Source organism: Meles meles, chromosome 18 (genome assembly GCF_922984935.1).
Source record: "Meles meles chromosome 18, mMelMel3.1 paternal haplotype, whole genome shotgun sequence".
Taxonomy (NCBI): domain Eukaryota; kingdom Metazoa; phylum Chordata; class Mammalia; order Carnivora; family Mustelidae; genus Meles; species Meles meles.
Genome location: NC_060083.1, coordinates 3,120,443 through 3,143,995, shown reverse-complemented (window position 1 = coordinate 3,143,995; position 23,553 = coordinate 3,120,443). Strand labels below are relative to the sequence as shown.

General features: G+C 43.8%; 1 protein-coding gene and 1 non-coding gene across 3 annotated transcripts in view; both read right to left on the bottom strand.

Annotated features, from left to right (window-relative positions):
* Positions 1-1,500: 1,500 nt before the first annotated feature.
* TEKT3 (tektin 3) overlaps positions 1,501-23,553 on the bottom strand; it is a 38,695-nt gene continuing 16,642 nt past the window's right edge. The window contains exons 4-8 of one of the 2 annotated variants that reach the window (XM_045985610.1): positions 20,645-20,715; positions 16,301-16,444; positions 12,519-12,741; positions 9,528-9,682; positions 1,501-1,774 (exon numbers count right to left, since the gene is read on the bottom strand). In XM_045985610.1, coding sequence (XP_045841566.1) covers positions 1,558-1,774; positions 9,528-9,682; positions 12,519-12,741; positions 16,301-16,444; positions 20,645-20,715 — 810 coding nt within the window. In that variant the 3' untranslated portion in view covers positions 1,501-1,557. Of the gene's footprint in view, positions 1,775-9,527; positions 9,683-12,518; positions 12,742-16,300; positions 16,445-20,644; positions 20,719-23,553 lie in introns of both variants that reach the window. The other variant, XM_045985612.1, reaches the window with a different exon arrangement.
* Positions 13,579-13,684, bottom strand: LOC123930341. Its single transcript, XR_006816057.1, has one exon. It is a non-coding gene; the product is annotated as a U6 spliceosomal RNA (small nuclear RNA).

Genomic DNA, 23,553 nt, shown 5'->3' with positions numbered 1-23,553 from the left:
GCAGAAAGACTCACCCCCTCATAGACTGTTGGCAGGAGTGCCGAGTAACACAACGCTCAGGGGGGCAATATCACAACACCCCGTAAAAGCTATTTTTCAAAAAAATTGGTTATGAAACATTCTAGAACTTCCTTGCAATGGTACGTCAAAAGGCCATTAAAATGAAGTTTGAAAAGATATTTAATGACATGGAAAGTGTAAGTAGGATTCAGTGGAGAAGCATAAATGGTGAATGAGGTACTGAGAACGGTATCAGACACATAGTAGGTGTTTTATCAATGCTAGCTAGTTTATTCGGAATGATTCCGATTTTTGAGAGGAACACCAGTGTATAAGTACAGAAATAAAAATCTGTACATATCCAAGTACCTAGTTTAGAAAAATAGAAGACATTTATTATTCTTTTTTTTTTTGTCTGTATTTTCTCAAGTTCCCACAAGCAAAACATATTGCGTTTTGGAGGTAGAAAGGAAAGATTTTCAAAAATGATGCTGTGAATAAACAGCCAGTGACATATTTATATATGGAAATAACCATAAACATTACCTATTACCCACAGGTGTAGATAAATATTATGCATATACACAGAGAGTCAAAGCAAAGGAATCAAGAGCACAGAAAATGTTGACAGAACTCGGTGGTCATTTCGGGGTGTTGGGATAACATGTGCTTCTTAGGAGTTGGTGTGTGTGTGTTTTCATTTCCAAAATATGTCACGCAAATGTTTTTCATTTATAATAAAGAAAAAGTTATTTTAAACAGAAACGCCTGGGATACCACAGGACCTCCTGGAATTCAAGCAATGCCCCATTTTGCAACTCATCTAGGGTCAACGCCTCAGCCATCCTGGACCCCTTCGCACTCGGTTCCCATGGAAAGGGTTACCAAGCCCTGTTGATTGGTTAGAATATGTTTTGCATTTCTCCTTTCTTTGTTTCTACTGCTATCACTCTAATATCGTTGTCCGTCGCAATTTCGTATGGCCATTTCCCAGCTTGGCGAGGTCTGCTTGCTCCCTTCAACTCCTTCACCCGGAGATAAAGACCCCCCCCCACATTATACACCTGGCATTATGAATCACAGTCAAACAGGTCTCCTTACTATCGTTCCAAATCCCCTATGCGTTTTTCCACCCTTGTTTTTGCTCAGACTACCCCCAACCACCACATACCCAAGGGCCATTCTCCTTTCCTCTGGGTTTCCTTCCAGACAGAGCAGAAAATCCACCTTATTCGTGATGCCTGCCCCCACCGCCTAGAGGAAATACATTTCTCCTTTCCAGCCCATTCATGTTACACAGGTGACAACCAGAATAATACAAATAATCTTTTTTTACCTTCTTTATGAGATTGATTATATTTCTTTATATCCTTCCCACAGCTCAGAAGCCTAATACATAGTGGAAAATGAAGGTTTGGATGTAAACAAAAGACTCTCTGAGACAGCACGCGGGTACATTTCTGTCAACACAATCCTTTAATAAGTGACTATATTCGCACTCCGTTTAAATTAGCTGCAACAGGGCTGTGGTCCCACTTCGCCGGCCCCCGGCGGGCCCTAACAGAAGCCCACCAGCCGGAGGGTGTTGGGGAAGGTCTTACGCATGCTCATGCATTTTTCCTGGTCAATGTACAGGGAGTTGGCTTTGACCGCCAGGTCATGCTCCAGGGTGGCCTTGGTGTGGACCAGCGACTGCAGGGTGTCCTCCGCGTCCCTCAGACGCTGCTGCAAGGTCTGAATGGTGTCGTCCACCTCATACACCTCGTTAACAAGGCTGTGTGAGCAAAGAAGCATCAGGTTAGGTTAGTGGAAATCGCACTCTGGAGGCTGGTGATGGGCTGAATTAAGGGCCTGCAGGGTTACTGAATTCCTGCCGGAAGGTGGCTGCTGGGCTGAGTGCACAGGGAGCCTCTAGGGGCACAGGGGTCATCCCAATGTCAGAACAAATGAGCAGAGGAAGCAATACCTGGGCTTCCTTGGTGTTCTAGAATCAGGCCAGCGCCACTCCCAGTAACAACGCCCAGAATCCGAACGGCAAACTAAGCATATTTTAGGGACACCATCAAATTTACCCCCAAGTTTTCATACACACACACACACACACACATTAAATTATTATATTTTTTTTAAAAAGGGAAAACTTATAAACGTGACTTTAAAAAAAAAATAGTACAAATCGGGAACATCAAAGCTTTGTTGGACTTCCTTACACTGTTTATCATCGAAACTGTTTTCATTGTTGGGAAGAAGGGGACGCCCAGGTTTACTCGGTGGCTAAAGTACGGCACAATGGCAGTGGAAAGGGTTAGCAAAAGGCGCATTCCTGAAATTTTAATGCCCCTGTCCCCCAGGAACCTCCTAAGGCAATGCCTCAAGTTCCCAGACTAAATATCTTCATAATTGTCGAAGATGCAGTAGAACAGGATAAGGCTTGAAATCAGCTCTATAGAGGGTGTAACAGGTTGTAGTTCCAATTACCTTGTGAAGATTTTTTTTAAAGATTTATTTATTTACTTGACAGAGAGAGAGATCACGAGTAGGCAGGGAGGCAGACAGAGAGAGAGGAGGAAGCAGGCTCGATCCCAGGACCCTGAGATCATGACCTGAGTCGAAGGCAGCGGCTTAATCCACTGAGCCACCCAGGTGTCCCTGATGATTTTTTTTTTAAAAAAAGGCACATTTTTCATTAAGACAAAAGAAAAAATTCATTTCATGAAAAAATGTATAGGCTCTCCTCAAATTATATTAGTCAATGTTGTTTCAATTTTCATTTCTCTGATTATTAGCAAACGTTTCCTAAGTGTCCACTGGTATTGTCGCTTGCTTCATTTCTTCTGAGAACTGCTTCTCTCCTTTGCTCCCTTTCTACTGACTTATCACCAATTTTCTGACTCATCTGCAAAGAGCTCTTTCCATATTAGGCATATTGATTTTGGGGGGCGTGTCTGTTTTGCTTCTGGCAAATGTTTTCCCTAATTTGTTTTTTGCCTTTTTAATTGTAGTTATGATGTCTTTATTATATGTAAGATTTCAATTTTTTTACAGTAAGCCAAATCTTTCTTTTTCTTTGTGATTTCTTCCATTGTGTTCATATTTAGAAAGCCTTCCCTTCCTAGGGAGCAATTAAGCAGGTTCTCCTTTACCCACTGATTTGACCAAATATATTGTGGAGAGATGACCATGTGGTCACTTGACCACATGAAAAAAAAATTAGGAAACAGTTTATAAAAAGACAATAATAATGATAGTAATTATAGCAACACACTTATTAACTACTTTATTATATATATGTACACATGATACATGTAGTATATATATATATAAATATGTATGTATTTACTATCCTCAGTACTTTACATGATCAGACAATTTAATCCTCATAATAACACCATGAAGTAGATATCATGATTATCCCCATTTTACAGATGACAAAACTGAGGTATAAGGAATTTAGAGTATTGCATGGAACTACCCACTGGCTGCTTTTAATTACCACGCTGCTCCCCTACCTAACTCCAGTCAACTGAAAACACAACTCCAAATTTATCAAATTGTATTTATCAAATTGACTCAATATTAAGGTTATTTTATTTGGGAATTCATTTATCAACAGACTGGAGGTGCATGGAATTAATTAAAATACGCAGTAATACAGGGGTGCCTGGCCAGCTCATTCAGTAGAGCATGGAACTCTCAATCTCAGGGTCATGAGTTCAAGCCCCACATTGGGTGTGGAGCCTACATAAAAAAAATAAAAAATTTTTAAAAATACAGTAATGTAAAGAGAATAGCAATGATGACCACGTAAAGATATGTGGGTCTTTCACCATTATAGAAAAATATCCCGGCCATGTTAAAATCATTATTATACCCAGGCAACTGTCTGGCTTCACAGAACTCTGCCGCTGGAAAATAAATGTGAGAGGTCATCAAGCCCAGCTTCCTTGTTTCACAGACAAGGAAACTGAGCCAAGAGACCCATGAGCTGCCTGCCGTCTCCACAGGCACGCAGCCCACATGTGTTTATAAGCTTCGCGTGGTTATCCAGGAAGCTAAGAAGGAAATAAGGAGTCTCACTGGCCGTAATAAGGAACTGGGTCCCATTTCCTGCCCCTACCGTCTCAGCTCCCTGCAAGCAAAGGGTAGAGAAGCAGAAACCCCGCGTGTTGGGGTCAGTATCCAGGACCCCCTTGGGTAAGACCGTTTCTAATTGTAATCCCCACCGTGTAAGGAGGCCAGATTAATACACAGGAAGCCCAGGTAAATTTGAATTTCAGACCATGTGCAGTTGTTTTAGTAAAAGTGTTTTTTAATTGTGATCAAAGACAGACAAGAGAGAATTTACTGTCTTAACCTTTGGGCGAACAGTTCCAACAGCCTTCCCTCGGTTCACACGGTTATGCAATCATCACCACCCTCCATCCACAAAACTTATCTTGCAAAACTGAAACTCAGTCCTCATGAAAAACCAACACCCCACTGCCCCCGGCAATCACCATTCTACTCTCCGTCTCTCTGAAGATTTGGGATATATCTGTATTGAAAACCATTCATTGTTTTTTACCTGAAACTCAAATTTTACTGGACATCCCAGGTTTTGAGTTGCAAAATCGGGCAACCCCACCATAAGGCCCGTGTAGTGCCCGGCACAAAGTGGGCTCTCGCGGAATATTAAAGTGGCTCCAAAGCAAAATTTTTCTACCCCAAACCCTCCGTGCTCTCTTCTTCCTAAAGACACAATTTTAAGGAGATGCACCAATTCAAAGGCCACAGTTTAGGCTGAGTGGAGGGGAGACAAGAGGGTAGAGAAGGGGGTACTCATTTGGACTCCATAGAGATCTATATATTCCTTGAATTCATTTTAACATCACACTGCATCTCGGTCTTGTGAAACTGAACAAGAAAACTTGCAGGGAAAATACGGTGGAACGTTTGACATCAAAGAATAAAGGAATAATTTCTTCGCAGTGTTATCTTGGGTTGAGTCGTAGTATGAGAAAACAAGAGGAAACATCACTCATACCCGATGATGATCTACGCTCTAGCCACATGATGGAAGCCAGGCAAGCAACACTTTGGAAAAAAGAGAATTTGTACTTGAGGTGGGGGAAGAAACTCACAATATGATGTTGACTGAAAAAGCCAAGATAGGGGCGCCTGGGTGCCTCAGCCGGCTGAGTGTCTGACTTCGTCTCAGCTCATGATCTCAGGGTCCTGGGAGTGAGCCCCACGTAGGGCTTCCTGCTCAGCAGGGATCTGCTTGTCCCACTGCTCCTCCCCGTCCTCCCCTCCATTCCCCTCCCCTGCTCATGCACCCATGCTCTCTCACTCTCTCTTTCTCAAATAAATAAGTAATTTTTTAAAAAGAAAGAAAGAGAGAGGGAGAGGAAGGGGGAGAGAGAGAAAGGAAGGGAGGTAAGGAGGGAGGGAAGGAGAGGGTAAGGAAGGAAGGAAAAGTGAGGTTAGAAAATCCCACAGGCAGCATGATCACAATTTTGTGAACACGCCTGGTGTCGAGTACAACAAAATGCTAACCTCTGTTATCCCTCCATGGCACAAAGAATCAAAGATAGGTTTTATTTTTTACTTTTCCTGTTTTGTTTTGTTTTGTTTTCCTATCATGAACAGATGCTACTTTTAAAATCAGGGAGAATGCAGTAAATATTTTACAAAAAGGAAACAGTTTGAAGGGACTTAAACTCCCTTTGATCTTTCGTGACCAACACCGCAACAAGGCAACAGGGCCAATGTATCTGGCTGGGACAACACAGAGATCAGACTGTGATGGTCTAGAAACTGCTCTGCGGAGCCCACCTCTGGGCGTGCCCTGCTCCGGAGATACACCTGCCGCCGGGGTCAGTGCTCAAGACACCTGCAGGCAGCCCCCAAGTGTCAAGGCGCTCACAAAAGACTCACAGAAGCAACCACACACAGCGCATCTCCCTTCATCTTAGAACCTGCACTGCGAGGAAACTACAAAGACTTTCCATGGGGCGAGGGAAGGAACTGAAACCTACTGTGCCTGACGTTCCCTTTGGTCTCCAATGGATAAACACAAAATCTGAGAGCCGATCTAAAAGCTCATTTCTGTTGTTGCTTCCTTCAAGGTGGGTTAAAAAGAAAAGTCTCTTGGAAAGATCCCAGGGTATAAAACAGTGGGGAGGTCTTGGCAACCGTGTGGGGGATGGGGTTGACCGCGGGTGGGGGGTGGGGGTGTATAATGGCACCCCACCCCCCCCTCACTTTCTCCTGCGCTGGTCCGAGAGCTTCAGAAGGACCCCCAAACCCGGAGGCAGGAAACAGAGCACAATGATCTATGAGTCCTTACTCCTAGCTGACAAACCCTAGCCTGGTGGAAAATTTATCTGGGAGGGAACTTTTGAAAATACGGATGTTGAAAGATCAATGATTAATTTTTCTTTTTTTAAATTTAATTTTTTTTTTTAAAGGGAATTCAAGATCCAGAAAATGCAGGGACCTAGTTCCCAGCTTCCCGTTGCTGCGTGAATAGGGCTGGGGGGTCCTGGACTTGCCTCCTGTTTGTGCCTTCAGAAACACATTCTCACCCACTTTCAAGGCCACCCCTCTGCCTCGCCTTCCTTGTTCTTGGCAGATCACAGAAAGCCGTTCTGCTGAAACCGCTCGTTTTGGGGGGAAATTACAGAACTGAAAAAACATTTTGCATTCAAGTACAAATAAAGCTACCGTCATTTTTTTGTTTTTCTGAATGTACCAAGATGACTGAAGCAAAGCAGAACCTGGTCTGGCCTGCCACCAAGAGCCAAAAATGTTTAGAGTTACTTTTGAAAGAACCCGTTCGGAACACTGTAAATGAAAATAAAAGTCTCAAAATGAAAATTGCCGTTTTTCTCTGTCCTCGCTCCCCTGAGTCTGTGGTCTTTTTGGCAACGACACTTGGATGAGAAATCCTTATGGAAACAAAAAGAGGTTTTTTTGTCCTAAAGTCAATAAAGGAGCAGAGGAAATGGACATAGTATGGATTCTATGGGAAGCAAAGGGAAAGTAAATTCTGTGTAGCCCTGAAGGGGGGAGAAAAGTAAAAATCATTCAGTTTCTGTGCAGCAACCTTTAATGCCTCGTTGTCTGATAACTCCAACGTCAAATTAGACCACTGCTCAAAACCCCCTCTCTCTCTGCCTACTTGTGATTTCTCTGTCAAATAAATAAATAAAAATCTTTAAAAAAATAAAAATTAAAAATGTAATTTAATTTAAAAAAAGCAGCCCCAGGCTTGTCCGATGCCAGGCTGAACAACTGATAGATTTCCGTCTCTACTTCTGGGGACTCCTCAGAAACTTTCAGAGAATGCAACTCTGCTCAGCTACCCCTCGTAAGATTTGCAGAAAGCCACAATTCGTGACCTAATCCTAACCGGCCAGATGGCCGGGTACTCACTGCCACAGTCTTCAGAAGCACGTGGACACCGCAGATGGACCTCTGGAGGGGAGGAGAGCTAATCCTAAGTAATGAACGGACGGTGTAGGAAGAGCGGTTCTCTGGAACCCACCTGGGGAAATGTGTACCAGCCTGGGTTCACACGCACATGGCTATGGCCCAGACAGCAGATCTACCAGGAGAAAGGCATTGGCTCTGGCATTGGCTTTGGCATAAATGCTCAAACGTGCTTCTTAGCATGCAACACAGACAACATGCGTGGGTGCTGGTAGGGGGTTTTGCTGTAAAGATCGCCTCTGTGACCCTCAGTTTCATCCTCTATGAGAAAGAGATGGGGACACAGTACCTGCTTTGCTGACTCGCTCCGTTAGGGCATCGAGGAAGGGGGATGGGATCGGCCGCACGATGAGGGGGATGATAAAAGGACCATGCATGTGTAAAGATGGGGAGGCAGAAACTTCCCACACAGAAGCTGATTGGTTGAATAGGGCTCTGCAGTGAGGCAGGCAAGGGCTCAAACGGTGCCCTTACTTACCACAGCATGCAACCCGCTTCTGCCTCCGTTTCCTTATTTGTGAAATGCACATAATGAATGAGGTAGTGTAAGAGGCCGAGGACAGGGCTCAGCCCAGAATGAGAGCCACACATAATCACCTACTCTTCTCTGCCATTTCACTGTCTTTCTCATCTTCATCATTGTTGGCCTCACAACCGTCTTCCTTACCCTCCAAGAAATCCACACTTGCTTCCTTGGCAGGGCTCAATGCCATTTAATCCCAGGATCCATCCTTGTGATGATAAAGGAATCCCATCAAGGAACCAGGCAGGAGACGAGACTAGTGGCAACTGACCACAGCACCAGAAAAGAATTTGGAGTTCGAGTGCAGCCCCTTTGTCCCTCCAGTTGCTATAAATTTGATTTGATTCGGCAGAGACCATTTCATGACCTGAGAAAAGCCAAGGAGAACTCCGCAAAGAAAAGGCAAGCTGGCAGGTATTGGGAAATTGGAAATGAAGCCAGACGTAAGAGGGGGAAAAGACCTTTGCCCAGTTCCTGATGAGCCCATCCTAAAAGGAATGCTCAAGGTTTAAATCATCATCATACGAAAAGACGCCTAGTGTTGGGGAGATAAATGGCGGCATGGGGGGGCGCCTGGGTGGCTCAGTGGGTTAAGCCTCTGCCTTTGACTCAGGTCATGATCTCAGGGTCCTGGGGTCGAGCCCCACATCGGGCTCTCTGCTCCGCGGGGAGCCTGCTTCCTCCTCTCTCTCTCTCTGCCTGCCTCTCTGCCTACTTGTGATCTCTGTCTGTCAAATAAATAAATAAAATATTTTTTAAAAAAAATGGCGGCATGGGAGCCTTGCCAGCCTTGAAGATGGGAGATGTGTTTGATGAAGCCCAGTTCTTTTCTACTTATACTGAGATCAGAACAAGCTGAAGTGACTAGGGAACCACGAGGATGGTCTTAATGGGGAGAGTAGATACCGAATGCCAAAAAAGGCCAGTGGGAACCAATGGGTGAGAACAAATAGAAAGGGGCCTGTGGAACTAGGACCAGGAGTCCCTTTTCCGAGACTGAGACCCACGTCTTGAGAACCACACAGCAAGCAATGCACGCTGCTGTTTTTAAGAGACATTCTGGAAACTCCAGACCCCAGGGAAGCGCAGATTGTGAGTGGCCCCACTGAATGAAGCTTCACGTTTATTATCACTTTTTTGTGTGTGTGTGTCTAGTATTGATTCCATTTCCTTTTTTTTTTAAATTGTGGTAAAATGTACATAACACAAAAAATTTACCATCTCAACTGTTCTTAAGTGTGCAGTTCGGTGACATTAAGTACCTTCAAAGTGTGGTGCGCCTATCACCAGCATCCATCTCCAGAACTTACCTGTCCTCCCCAAATGAAAGTCCATGTCCGTCATTAATAATTATTAACACTTCCGAAGAAGGATCCTACACAATGACCGTTACTGCGTTCTTCCATGTGACCGGGGTGAAAGCAGAAAGAAGGACCTTCATGAAGAGCATGGAGCCACCCTGGGGCTGGTGGGTAGCCCCAAGGAGTGCCCCGAGCTTGCCCCTCCTGCCCAGGTCCCACTCCCGTCTCACCATAGCTGAGCCATGTCCCGGCAGAGCTCTATGTTGGGCCTCCTCGTGCGCTCGTCCAATCTGGTCTGAGCCACCTTCAGGAAGGCAGACTTGTCCTTGATGGCCTTCTTGATGGAGTCTATGGTCATTTCAGTCTGGAAGATCTCCTGCAGGGTCTGCAGGAAGAGAAGCAGATGCTTGAGGCCTCTTGCAATTTGAGGCCTGAGGCCTGCCTTGCCCTCTCCTGGGGGGAGGTGGATTCTCTGAGGGCCTTGCTCCCTCCCAGCCCTGTCCCCGGGAGTCTCTGGAGAGCCGACTGTGTGTGTCTCTTCCTAACCCCAGGTGAAATCTGCCAGGCGGAGAGTAGTCACACCACAGAAATGAGCACATTCAACAAACTGGAGCCTTCTTCCCACCCACAACCCCCAGATCGCCGATTATTAAATATTTACCAGCACACGTGTGTGTAACTCTGAAAAAAAAACACACGTGTCTGTGGCCATTGCATCCCTCCTCACATCAGTAGTCCTGCCTCTTCATCTTCTTACAAGTGTCACAGAGAGGTTTTCCTGCTAGTGAAGGACTAGCCTTGAAGCAAATCAAGTTCAAGTTTCTCAGGGTCTCACTTGCAAGGAAGGAGCACAGGCAGATTCGGAGTCCTCATTTTATGTTCTTTTTTCTTAAAGGAGGGTCCCCCAAACTGCATAAACCCGGATCCCTCCCTGGTCTCCTCGCCTATGTTCGGACAACTCTTGTTTCTTCTACGACCTTGGTACCCTCCGGCCCCCGGCTCACAGGCCCAGCTATGTGCATTGCACAGTGGTCCTGCTCACTCCCTCCACGTGGACCAGCTCACCTTGAGGTGACCCCCGTACTCCAAGACCCAGTGGCCCTCGTGAAACTGTACTCTCAAAGTTGACAATAACCCTCCCCGATGTCTCCCTCTCCTTGAAACCCTTGCCCTGTTTGTCTTCTCTGGCCAACCGCTGTCCTAATTCCTTGCGTCTCCCTATAGCTGCCCCTCCCCACTTCCCAGTGCAAGGCTCTGTCTTGAGCTACTTCTCTGCTCTGTCCTCTCTCCCCTGCAGAGCTCTCATGGAACGTCACAGATTCGGCACTTGTGTAATCCAGGAGCCCTGAAATCGGTCACTTAAGCTTTGGCCTCCCTCCCAAGCGTTCAACAACCTGTTGAAGATCACTGCACTGTTCCCATCACCAAAGCTTCCCTCAGGGTTCCCTGTTCCCGTGAAGCCATCCCTGTCTCTCATCGGTGGAAACAACGCTTCCTTCTGCTACATTTAATGTTTTATCTGAGGAGTTCTTTCTGCACCTTTCTGGTCTTTTCTACTTTCATGTCTCGTCTGCCTCTAAGATGCAAGATGGCAAGGCCAGGGTGTTGTTCCGTGTGCTTACCCCAAAGCCACCCAGCACAGTACTTCAAATGTAGCCATTCTGGACTGAATGCTATCTTCTCCCCCACCCCCAAGTAAGTTCCTGTGTTGAAGTCCTAACCCCCAGTATCTTAGGATGTGATTGCATTTGGAGGTGGTGCCTTTGAAAGAGGTAATTATGCTAAAATGAGGTCATTGGAGTAGGTCCTAGTGCAAAGGGACTGTGGTCCTTATAAGAAGGGGAGATTAGGACACAGACATGCATGGAGGGAAGAACAAGTGAAGACCACGGGAGAAGATGGCCATCTCAAGTCAAGTACAGACCAGCCCTGCTGACAACTTGATCTTGGAAATTCTAGCCTCCAGAATTCTGGGGGGGAAAATGACTTTTGTTGTTTATGCCACCCAGCCTGTAGTGCTTTGTTGGGATAGCCCCAGGGAACTAACGCAGCATTAAATAAATATTTGTTGAACAAAGGGACTCCATCGGGCCTTCCTTCTAGAGGCCTTCAGAATTGCCTCGTACTGCCCAGTGACTACCTTCCCACCAATGTCCTGTACAGTGTGGCTCCAGGCTCCCTTCGAAATCTTCTCTGCCAGGACACACTACAGATCCCAACTCAGCCTCTGACTGGCTACCTCCGAAGGCTTCGTTCGAGACGTCACCCCACCTGAATGTTCCCCTCTTTCTCCGAACCCCAACGACACTTTCTGCATCTGTTCTCTGGCAATTGCAATTTGTAATTTTCTATTGTTATTAACTGTTCATGAGCTTTTCCTATGTGTGCGCATCACGAATAGAAGCTTCCTGGGACCCAAACTGCATATTATACTTCTCTCTGCCCTTCACAGAACGTAGCACACTGTCTGGCCCAATAAATACTTGCTGCCCAAAGAAGACACTATGAGAAGGGAACTTAAATTGCCACAGTCTGAGAAAATAAGGTTTCCCTCAATTGCATAATAATGGTGCCTTCCAGCACACATGGCCGACTGTGTCAGGTTCTTAAAATAAGAAGCAAAAACCTATAGGTAGCATAAATCCACAGAAATAATAAAAGCTCTAAGACCAATGTTCAGTAAAGAAAGAGCTCCTTGTTTATCTTGAAACACTCAAATCCTGCTCAATCCTTCATTTTATTGTCATTGTAAAATGTTTATGCTTAGAGGACTTTAAAAAGTTCAATATCAGAAACACTTTGAACCACCTAATCGTTTCCTGTATTTGGTTTTATATTCCAGAGAAAGGACCTGAAATAATTTAACAGAAAACATTCTTACCATATGTTTTAAGAATAAATTCACTTCCTAGCTACATACAGTGATTCATTAAACTTTAATCATAATATTTTTGTTTCTATTAAATTCTAGGAACCTTTCAGTGCATAGTGCCTTCTTTGTATTCCAAAAACCAGTGGATTCCAATTTCATTTTGACACCTGGCTACCTGGCTAAAATAAATGGTGTGCTTTGTACTGTTTTTAATTTTTCTTAGTCTGTTTGGTCAGGAGGCCATACATCTTTCGGCGTCTCTCTGGGAGTGGTGAGAGATTTGTGGTCCCAGAACCCCCTGCTCTATCTCTCTGGGTCAGCTAAGGGGTACCACCGGCACTTGATTTACCTTCGCTAAGTGAATCTGAATCTTATTTTTAGCATCTGCGGTCTCAGCAATGCGATTGGTGAAAGACAAGTTCACTTTGTTGAATTGATTCCACATCTCATTGGCAGTCACAACCAAGAGGTTTTGAATGTCGTCTCTTAGCTTGGCAGAGGCTGCGCGTTCACTTTGGGAACGGAGAATATTGTCATCTGTAAATTTGGCCCAGGACTCCGGCACTGAGACCCTGTGGGGGGGAGGGGGGGAAGGGGGAGAAGAAAAAGTAGAACCATACAATGTTGACAATGATGAATCAGCCTAGACAGTCTCTAGACGATCATTCATTTTGTGAAAGGGGAAACCCCCTATCACTGAATCCTGGTTTATTGAATAAAATGTAAACATCCGAGGAAAGCTTATTTAAAACTTTTCTTAATTGTTGCTTATATTTCTGCTTAGTTTCTTTAAATCCAGGGCACACACTAGGTCCCCTGCCCAATTGGTAGGGAGGGGAGCAAGGGTGGGGGAGAATGGGTGAAGGATATGGGTATTGTGGCTCATAAGAAATGTGTCTCACTGGCCTGAGAAGCATATGAGAAAATATCCAAACTCAGGAGTAATCATAGGAGTACTGACAAAAACAGCAACATACTAAAGACCCTTCATCGGAATAGCAAAGACTGTCGAGAATGAGAAGTTTCTGGTGAGCATATTTTTAAAAGGTTTCTCCCCTGCAGGCAGGAATGTGGGATTGATAGAACCATGCTGGAGAACAACATACACCAAGACCCTAACCCATGTGTATAACCCAGAAATTCCATTTATGGAAATTTTTTACTGAGATATAATTGGCATATAACATTGCATTTATTTCAGGTAGGTGCACAACATAATAATTTGATACATGTCTACATTGCGAATTGATTATCACAATAAATTTCATTAACATCCATCACCATACAGAGTTACAGTTATTTTTTCTTCAGATGAAAACTGTTACGTTCTACTCTCTTAATAACTTTTGAATTTACAACACGGTATCATTAACTATTGTCACGAAGTTCTACTTTACATCTCTAGGACTAAAAATAAGGAGTGCTTTGTGAATTTGTGTGACATTCTTGCCCAAGACCCATGCTCATCTTCTCTGCATCATTCTGATATTAGTATATGGAGCTGTCAAAACAAGTAATATAGAAATTTATCATAAGGAATTAATGTGGCCAAAAATGTATACATGAGGATATTAATTGTCAGCAATATATAGGACTATCATTAAAAAACTGAAAACAGTCTAAGTGTCCAAAAGTAAAGAAAAAGTTGAGTAGATTATGGTACATTTCACTTGATCTTAGCCAAAAGACCAAGAAGCGATAGATTATGGTACATTTAAATAAGGTAATTCATAGGGGCGCCTGGGTGGCTCAGTGGATTAAGCCGCTGCCTTCGGCTCAGGTCATGATCTCAGGGTCCTGGGATCGAGCCCCGCATCGGGCTCTCTGCTCCGCAGGGAGCCTGCTTCCTCCTCTCTCTCTGCCTGCCTCTCTGCCTACTTGTGATCTCTCTCTGTCAAATAAATAAATAAAATCTTAAAAAAGAAAAAAAATTTTAAATAAGGTAATTCATATAGCATGCAAATTTGTGTTGTAGAGTATTTTCACAGTGTTTTTGATATATCAGGAAATGAAAAGTCACACAGATTATACAAACAGTATGTCTGTAATGCCACTCTTTAAAAATACAAATCTCGGGCACCTGGGTGGCTCAGTGGGTTAAAGCCTCTTCCTTCAGCTCAGGTCATGATCCCAGGGTCCTGGGATCGAGCCCCACATCAGGCTCTCTGCTCAGTGGGGAACCTGCTTCCTCCTCTCTCTCTGCCTGCCTCTCTGCCTATCTGTGATCTCTGTCTGTCAAATAAATAAATAAAATCTTTAAAAAATAAAAATAAATAAAAATAAATTTTATTTAAAAATAAAAATAAAAATATCTATGTGTGTGGAACCATACTGGAAGGACTAATAGTTAACATTGGGCATGGTGGGTTTACAGGTGGCATTTCTTTGTTGACATGATGGAATATCAAAGAAGAATCTTACTGTTGACTAAAGGTGTTAGCTCAGGCCACAGTGACCCAAAATAACATACTACATGCTCCATACCTTGACATCCCATGAAGAATGGCTAAAAATTCATGTTGGAAATAGAGAAGGCCCTTGATGGAGGGCAAGGTGCTCAGAGTGTCTGGTTTGATCTCAGCACATCTCCTTCCCCAGAAGGAGAAGAAGAAGATGATTCCTGCTCACTTCAACCCAAGTAAGGGGTATTTCAAGCAGACCACTTAGCACATAGGGTTTGAATCTGATTCACACGTGAAGAATCTAAAAATTGAAGTTGACACATGTTGTCCCTAGTACAGGAGCACTGAGATGGGCTGCTTTGGGGGTGCCCAGCCCCACAACAGGGAATCCATGTGGGGGTCACTTGAAAAGGGGGAAGGGATGTCAGCTTGGGAAGGAGAATAAGGGAACTCTTTGAGGTGACAAAAATATTCTTTATCTTGACCCTGGTCATGGTTACATGGGCACAGAAATTTGTCAAAACTCACCAAAATGTACGCTTGGACCAAATGCATTTTAGTGTGTAGGTGAATTTCACCTCAATCAATCAAGTTGATTTTTTTAAGGGAATGGCTGGAAAAAGACCATTAACGCAAGACTGCATCCAGAGGCCTAGCAAAGAAACCATTGGTGAAGCCAGTTTAACAAGCAGTGATAATAAAACATGAAGTTGTTTTTCAACTTTTATCCCATGGAATCCAGGGCATCCAGCCCATTGGCAACGCCTTCTTTTCTTTACGTTTATTTGTGTTTTCTAGGCTTTTCTGTTTCAAGTAGCTGTTATCTTCATAGTTAGAAATAAAAACAACAAATTTTCACCCTTTTTTTGGAGCTTTTTAAAATATTTTCTGTACCCCAATGTTTATAGCAGCAATGACCACGGTCGCCAAACTGTGGAAAGAACCAAGATGCCCTTCAACGGATGAATGGATAAGGAAGATGTGGTCCATATACACGATGGAGTATTATGCCTCCATCAGAAAGGATGAATACCCAACTTTTGTAGCAACATGGACGGGACTGGAAGAAATTATGCTGAGTGAAATAAGTCAAGCAGAGAGAGTCAAGTATCATATGGTCTCACTTATTTGTGGAGCATAACAAAGAACATGGAGGACATGGGGAGATGGAGAGGAGAGGGAGTTGAGGGAAATTGGAAGAGGAGGTGAACCATGACTATGGACTCTGAAAAACAACCTGAGGGTTTTGAAGGGGCGGGGGGTGGGAGGTTGGTGGAGCCAGGTGGTGGGTATTAAGGAGGGTATATATTGCATGGAGCACTGGGTGTGGTGCAAAAACAATGAATTCTGTTTTGCTGAAAAGAAATTTAAAAAAACAAAATTTAAGGTGAAAGACTAGAAAACAAAACAAAAAAATATTTATTTTTGAGGTAAGTTTGACTTACAATGTCCTATTACTTTGTGCACAGTGATTCCACAATTCTACACATTACTCAATGTTCCCCACAGTAAGTGTAAACAGCAAATTTTCTTCTACAAAACAATAGAGAAGGCAAGTGTGAAGGTCTGGCTGAGGAATACACATGCTTACTGAAGGCTGATCCAAAGTAGGGTCTGTCTTTCATCTTCCCACATTTTCCATTTTAACCTGTAAGCTGTGTCATTTTGAAGGGAGAGAGAATGAATTAAATGACATCGAAATCATAGAGGTAGTTGGAGCCCAACTTACGTCGCATCAACCCTCTCCACACCGCGAAAGTAGCTGACACCATCCAACGTGTTTCGCAGATGGTGGCATTTATCATCGATTCTGAAAGCTGCCTGCTTATCACTCAGGTCCTTCTCCAACTCGTGCTGGGAAGCTCTGTTAGCTCTGTAACACACAGTGGGGAAATGGAGCTTCAGGTTTAGGAAAGATTTTGATATGAGGAAGAGTAATTGGCCCTTCTGTGCTGGGACCCACCCACTACTGCTGTCTGGGTCTCTCCTCTTTTCAAACAATGTCCAGTTTCCTAATTAAAAGGAGCTTTCCCTGGAGATGGCCATACATGTGATTAATTAGAACCCTGTCCACACTGCCCCTCCCATCGTGTGTGGTGGGATTTGGGGGAGAAGAGGTGTAGATAAACAGAAGGCAGGTTATCTGGAGCCCCAAGGCTGAGACCTGTCTTCCTAACACAAACACTGTTCCAGACTGGACCCTGGTTTAAAGTAATCTGTCCACATCGGTGCCTCTCTTTTCTTCTTCTTTTTCTGCTTCTACACCCTAATTCCTCCATTCTTTGAGTGCCGTTCCCCCAAGAAGTTCTGAGACATTTATATCCAGCCTCCCTCCTTCCATAGCTGACCTCAGTTTGTGGTCAGGTGAGGCCTAAGAAGTTTTCCAGGAGATAGAAACCAAGTGTCAATATTGAGCTCTGGGGCCAGAGACAGAGCGCCTGAAAGGACATGAGGAATTGGGGCCCCCGGGCTCATCTCCTCCAGTAGCCACTCTCCTGGGAAGGGAAGGGGCTCTGAGACGCATGGTGTTCCCTCCCCTGCCAAACAGAGAGGAGACTTGGCACCTCACTACCAAAAAGATAGGCCCATGGGGTGGGCATGGGTGACAGGTGACCCACATCTTTCCTCATGTGGTGGTTGATTCAACAAGTAATTACTAAGTGTCTACTACCTGTCAGGCACAGTTCAACCCCACTGCATCATGGACAAAGCAAGCATCTCTTCTCTAAAGAAGTTTACATTCTAGAGGGAGGAGACAGGCCATACCCCTAACAAATAAGCAAATTGTGTGGTGAGCAGAACAATACAAAAAACAAAGCAGAAAAGGAAACAAGACTGTGAGTGACGACTTAAGATGGTCAGAATAGGACTCCTTTAGGAGGAAAGGTTTGAGCCAAGACTTGAAGGAGGAAATAGCAGATCATGCTGGTCCTCATTGGAGGACATTGGAAGGACTCAAGTTTTCCTCCGAGTGAAGTGAGAGACCACTGATTTACAGTTTTAAAACTTTTTTTTAAAGATTTATTTATTTATTTATTTGACAGAGAGGAATCACAAGAGAGGCAGGCAGAGAGAGAGGAAGGGAATCAGGCTCTCCGCTGAGCAGAGAGCCCGATGTGGGACTCAATCCCAGGATCCTGAGATCATGACCTGAGCTGAAGGCAGCGGCTTAACCCACTGAGCCACCCAGGTGCCCTGATTTACAGTTTTAAAAGATCATTTGGTACTGGGTTTAGGACAGATTGCAGGGGACAGGGAGACCCATTAGCAGATGGGTACAGTTACCCAGGTGAGAGATAATAGTGGTTTGGACCGAGAGGGTAACAATGAAGGAGGTAGCAAGTGTTCAGATCCAGTAAGTTTTAAGAGAGCCAAGAGACATCTCTAGGAGATTAAACATGAAGGGGTGGAGGAGAGGTGAAGCTGAGTAGTTGAAATAACAGAATTCCATCAACAGAGGTGAGCAAGTAGGCTGGGGAGAAGACAGAAGTGCAGACAACACACTGAGCTTGAGCATTCATTAAACATCCAAGTGCAGATACCAAGGAGGTTGTTGGAATTTGGGAGACAGGTCTGGGATGGAAATAAAAACTGGGGGATCATTAGCATATAGATAGTATTTGAAAAATCAGGACAACCAGATGATCATCATTTCAGTGTTCCTGGCACCCAAAATGGTCTTGGCATACAGGAGCCAGTTGGTAAAGCTGCAGCTTCCCCATAGCTTAGCTCATACATTTAGGCAGGTACTTGACCTATCAGAGCTCATCTTTTTGTGTGAAATAGAAATGAGGGTAACAGCATGCCAGTAGCCTGTGTTTTGTGAATCCTGAAAAACAATTTTTGTGAATTCTAAAACACACGCAAGAGATTAAAGATGAGAAAGCTGCTTCCCCTTGCTATTCTGTGTTCAGTCTCCCATCTCAGGTTATTGTGTTGAAACTCTGGGATTAAAGGCCTTTCTATCTTATGGTCGGGGACCAAGATACTCCCTACCCTTCCTCTCTTGGGCTGACACAAGACCTCCTGTGACCTAACCTCAGAACTTCCTTAAAGAAGGTGCTTGAGGCAGTACCCCACCTGCCTGTCTTAGAGCCTAAAATGGGAAAAATCTTGGCTACCATGTTGGTGCCTAATGACAGTCTATTCAACTGAGGTCCAAACTGAGGCCTTCGTTGTGTGTTCCAAAGCAAATAGCATTGAAAAACCCCCTCCCATCACCTTCATTGGACCAAGCCCAATGACCATGTTAAGGATCCCATAAATTCTGGAGAAACCACCCCAGGAAATGAGGTAGGCATTTTATCCACTGTGTATTAAATGAAAGCCCAGGTCTTTAAAGGCTCACCAACAAAGGCTCCACACAAATGCATACATGGAGTGAGAACTTTCTGCAAAGACCTAAATAGGGCCAGAAATGAGGCGGTTTGTAGCAGAGATTGAAATGAGGATGTGGCTGTTCCACGGTGGGACAATCTGGGCAAGAAGAGTGAAGAACGTGGAGGATGAGCTGCAGATTTTAAGTTACACAAGAAAATAAGATTGGGAACTGGACCCAAAGAAAACAGAACAGCATGAACCATACTAAACTGTGGTTCTGTGATTTCTAGGGAGCAGAAGCCAAAAATATCAGAAGAGCACTGCCTTGTATTTATAGCTCAGGTGAATGGTGCAGTTAACCAAACCATGTGCAGTCAGTCATCCTTAACTAATCTTCTACCTATCCTCAACATTTCTAGAGTAAAGATCCCTTCCAATCACAGTGAGGGAGAGGTCCCAGCCCGCTAAACAGAGCATCAATCCAATGGGCACAGTGGCCACACAAAGCAAGCAGAACTGATACCTCTATAACACTTATTCCTTTTAGGGTCTCTCTCACATCTTATCCTTGACAGCATCAGTATAAGCAGAAGCATCCTTCCCTTTCGGTGACATTTTGATGCTGCTTCCCACGGCCATAACCAGATGAACATTCATCTCTCCAGTCATGTTGGGAAAGAGGCTCGACCAATGTGTTTTCTAGGCTGACAGCTGTTATCATTGCTTAAGACCTTCCTTTGATTATTATTCTTCCCCGCCCGCCCCAATCCCCACCATAAATATTAAGTACCTACTATCTACTATTGCCAAGGAAAGAAGGATCTGTATTCTGGGAGAGAGTAGGATGGGTGTTACTGGTGTAACTAGAGCACCAGGGAGCAGGTACCAGGGTCCCTGGGAAATCAGAGAAAGCTGAGTCTTTAAGGAGTTATGGAAATAATCATAACAGTGAGCCACAACTCATTACTTTCCCAGCTATTGGGCTGAATATACACAAGTCAATCTCTCCTCAAAGAATGAAAGTCTTTTGAGTTTGAAAGAAATCTTAGCCAGGACACCTGGGTGGCTCATTCGGTTAAGCATCTGCCTTCGGCTCAGGTCATGATCCCAGGCTCTTGGGATGGAGTCCTGTGTCAGGCTCCTTGCTCAGCAGGGAGTATGTTTCTCCACCCTCTCACTACTCCTCCCCCCCGCCCTTGCTCATGCTCACTCTCCTTTCTCACTCTTGCTCTCAAACTAAAATCTTAAAAAAAAAAAAAAGAAAAGAAATTAATCTTAACCGTACTCCAAGTTAGGGCAGAAATTCTGTAGCATCTCAAAATTATTTTTTAAGATTTTATTTACTGATTGATTTGAGAAAGAGTGGGTGCATGTGCACAAACACAATTTGGGGGCAAGGCAGAGGGGTAGGGAATCTCAAGCAGACTCCACGCTGATCGTGAAGCCCCTGTTGGGGCTCGATCTTACAACACTGAGATCGTGACCTGAGCTGAAACCAAGAATCTGATGCTTAACCGACTGAGCCACCCTGGCACCTTTCAAAATTACTTCTCTAGCTAAAAGGGTAAAGCAAGCACTCCAAGTACTCATCGTAACCTCCAAATAAAAATGTGTATGTGCACGTGTGTGTGTGTGTGTGTGTATCTATATATAAGAAATCCTTACCTAGGAAGCTAAGAGAAATTTGAGTGGGAGGCACAAAAACACAGTTTTGAGACAGATTTTAAATTGTATACACATTGAAAGGTCTTACGCAAGTTGAGCAATGGCCTTATCCAAATGCAGCTTCATCCTTTCTTGACAACACAGAATAATATCAACCTCCTACTTGATTGAAGAAAAAAAACACACACACACATTAAAGTTTTCATCATTGGGTATAACATCCAAAGCCAACAATGTAACAAAACATCAGCAAAGGAAAACTGTTCCTGGAAAAATACATAAAGTAAAACAGTAAAACAATTTTTACACCCACTTACTTACCTCTATGCCTTCATGGTCCTGCAATCTAAACATTAGACTGAGGTTCACCCTTTCTAGGGCTATAAGAAAATTATATTATGGAACAAGCTGGGACAGGAGTAAAACTGTAGGATTTGTTTTTATCTCTGACCCTCAACAAAAACAGTATAACAAGAAGGTAATAAATAAATTCTGGTGATGTGCAAGGCTGAACTTGATGCATGCTTCTTTTATAATAGCTATTCTTCCAAGACAAAGTAAACTGGGGAGGGAAAGGGGCTGCCAAAAAGGGACTTCCCTCTGGCATTGCGTATATCCTCAACAGACCCAGCTCTTTGGTCCAAATGGAAACTTGACTTCCACACTGGGAGGCCAGCCTTCCTTCTGTTACCTGTGCCTGGCAGCTCAGCTCCTACACTCACAAACCCCTCTGTGTACCCCTCTACCCGACCACACATGGGGCATTCTGATGCCTCCAGGATATATACTTTACATAGCATGTGTTGGGTCAGAGACGTTTTAAGTAAACACTCTTCGCTTCCCTCTGAAATTCATATTCACTTTAGAAAGTCTCGAAACTCAAAGTAGCACCAAGGAGACATTTAGAAAGTGCACATGGTCACTGTTTTCACTTTTCAAGCACAGAGCGATCACAATATGCACACTGTTTTGTGACCTGACTTTTCATCTTGTTCATTTTTATTTATTCTAAGATTTTATTTATTTATTTATTTAGAGAGAGAGAGCATGGGCAGGGGCTGAAGGAAAGGGAGAAAGAGAATCTCAAGTGGACTGACTTCCTGCTGAGTGCAAGCCCATCTGGGCTCGGTCTCATGACCCTGAGATCACGACCTGAGCTGAGATCAACAGTGGGACGTTTAACCAACTGAGGCACCCAGGGGTCCCCGCCTTCTCATTTTAAACCTGAACATTTTCCCATGACATTAAAACACACATGATGAACCACCTCAGTGAATGTTTAGACGCCACCGAGGCATGGTTTTTTCCAAGGGTTTGACGACTACGGCCAACTGTCCTTCAGAGAAGTTGTCCCCATTTACAACCATAAATGAGAGTACACTTCCTCTCACCTACTGAGCGATCACTCCATGTTTACCATTTTTACCAGTGTGATAGGACCTGTCCCCCAAACAACAAACCTCCTGAAATTTGCAGGTTAATACTTTAACTGTGTATTTGCTCCTCGTTTGACTTTCTTCTTTTGCAAATTACCTGCTTCTTCGCTTTTTCTGTTGTTTTTTTCTTACTATTTTATAAGGGTTCTTATATTTAAAATTCAATCTTTTCCATCACGGATGTCATCAATGTAGATGTAAATATATATAATATAAAAATATATGTACATTTTTAACCAGTTTGTACCTTGCCTTTATATTTTTGCATAGTGAGTTTGATATTTAGACAGTCATGATTTCTATGCTGTCAAACTTACTAAATATCCCCTTTTGGTCTCCACTTTTGCTAATTTGATTATAAAGGACTTCTCCACTCCAATATCAATTACTGCTCAATTGTATAGTCTTCGTATTCTTTTATTGTTTCACATAAAAATATTAAATATGCGGAATTCATTTCAGTGATAACTCTAGCGACTCATTCTTTGATCCTCTGAATTAATGAAGTGAAAAACCACATTCCCACCTCGTGTTGTCATCAAGGTTCCACCTGCCCTTACAGGTAGCAAAGGTTTTCTGCACATTTTCACAGTGAGTTGTGCAATCAGTCTTTGTTTTTAGTGTTGTTCAGTCTTTGCCTTTCTCTACGGCTCGGGGTGTATGTGTGTACCTACTTCACTAAGGTGTTGCCAAAGGATGAGTGGGATACTGCTTTGAAAGTACTACTTAACACCCGAAATCCTAGTGAGCTTTTATACTACATATACACGATGCTTGTAGTGGGAATTTCTGGGATTTTAATGGGGAAAAAATGCATTTAATGAAACTCTTGCTATAAAAAATATTGATCAATGATTACTATATTTGAATTTAAATGATGTCATGGAATAAATGTCAGATGGTTGGGGGCAGAAGGGTTCATGGAGATAGGGAATGCCTACAACCAAAGACCTTTGGAATTGTCTCCAGCGATAATTTATCTATTAATCTATATGCAAGATTCATTTGGCTTTAAAAAGTTCAAGGAGAGGGGCGCCTGGGTGGCTCAGTGGGTTAAAGCCTCTGCCTTTCGCTCAGGTCATGATCCCAGGGTCCTGGGATCGAGCCCCGCATCGGGCTCTCTGCTTGGCAGGGAGCCTGCTTCCTCCTCCTCTCTCTCTCTGCCTGCCTCTCTCCCTACTTGTGATGTCTATCTGTCAAATAAATAAATAAAATCTTTAAAAAAAAAAAAAAAAGTTCAAGGAGAGGGGCGCCTGGGTGGCTCAGTGGGTTGAAGTCTCTGCCTTCGGCTCAGGTCATGATCCCAGGGTCCTGGGATTGAGCCCCGCGTGGGGTTCTCTGCTCAGCGGGGAGCCTGCTTCCTCCTCTCTCTCTCTCTGCCTGCCTCTCTGCCTACTTGTGATCTCTGTCTGTCAAATAAATAAAATCTTTAAAAAAAAAGAAGTTCAAGGAGTTAGCCTGGTCTAGGACCACCAAAAAAGATGGTACCCTGATCAATTCCCCAAGAGAAGCCATTCTGTGAGAAGCCATTCTGTGAGAATTTGGTAGAATATCACCAATT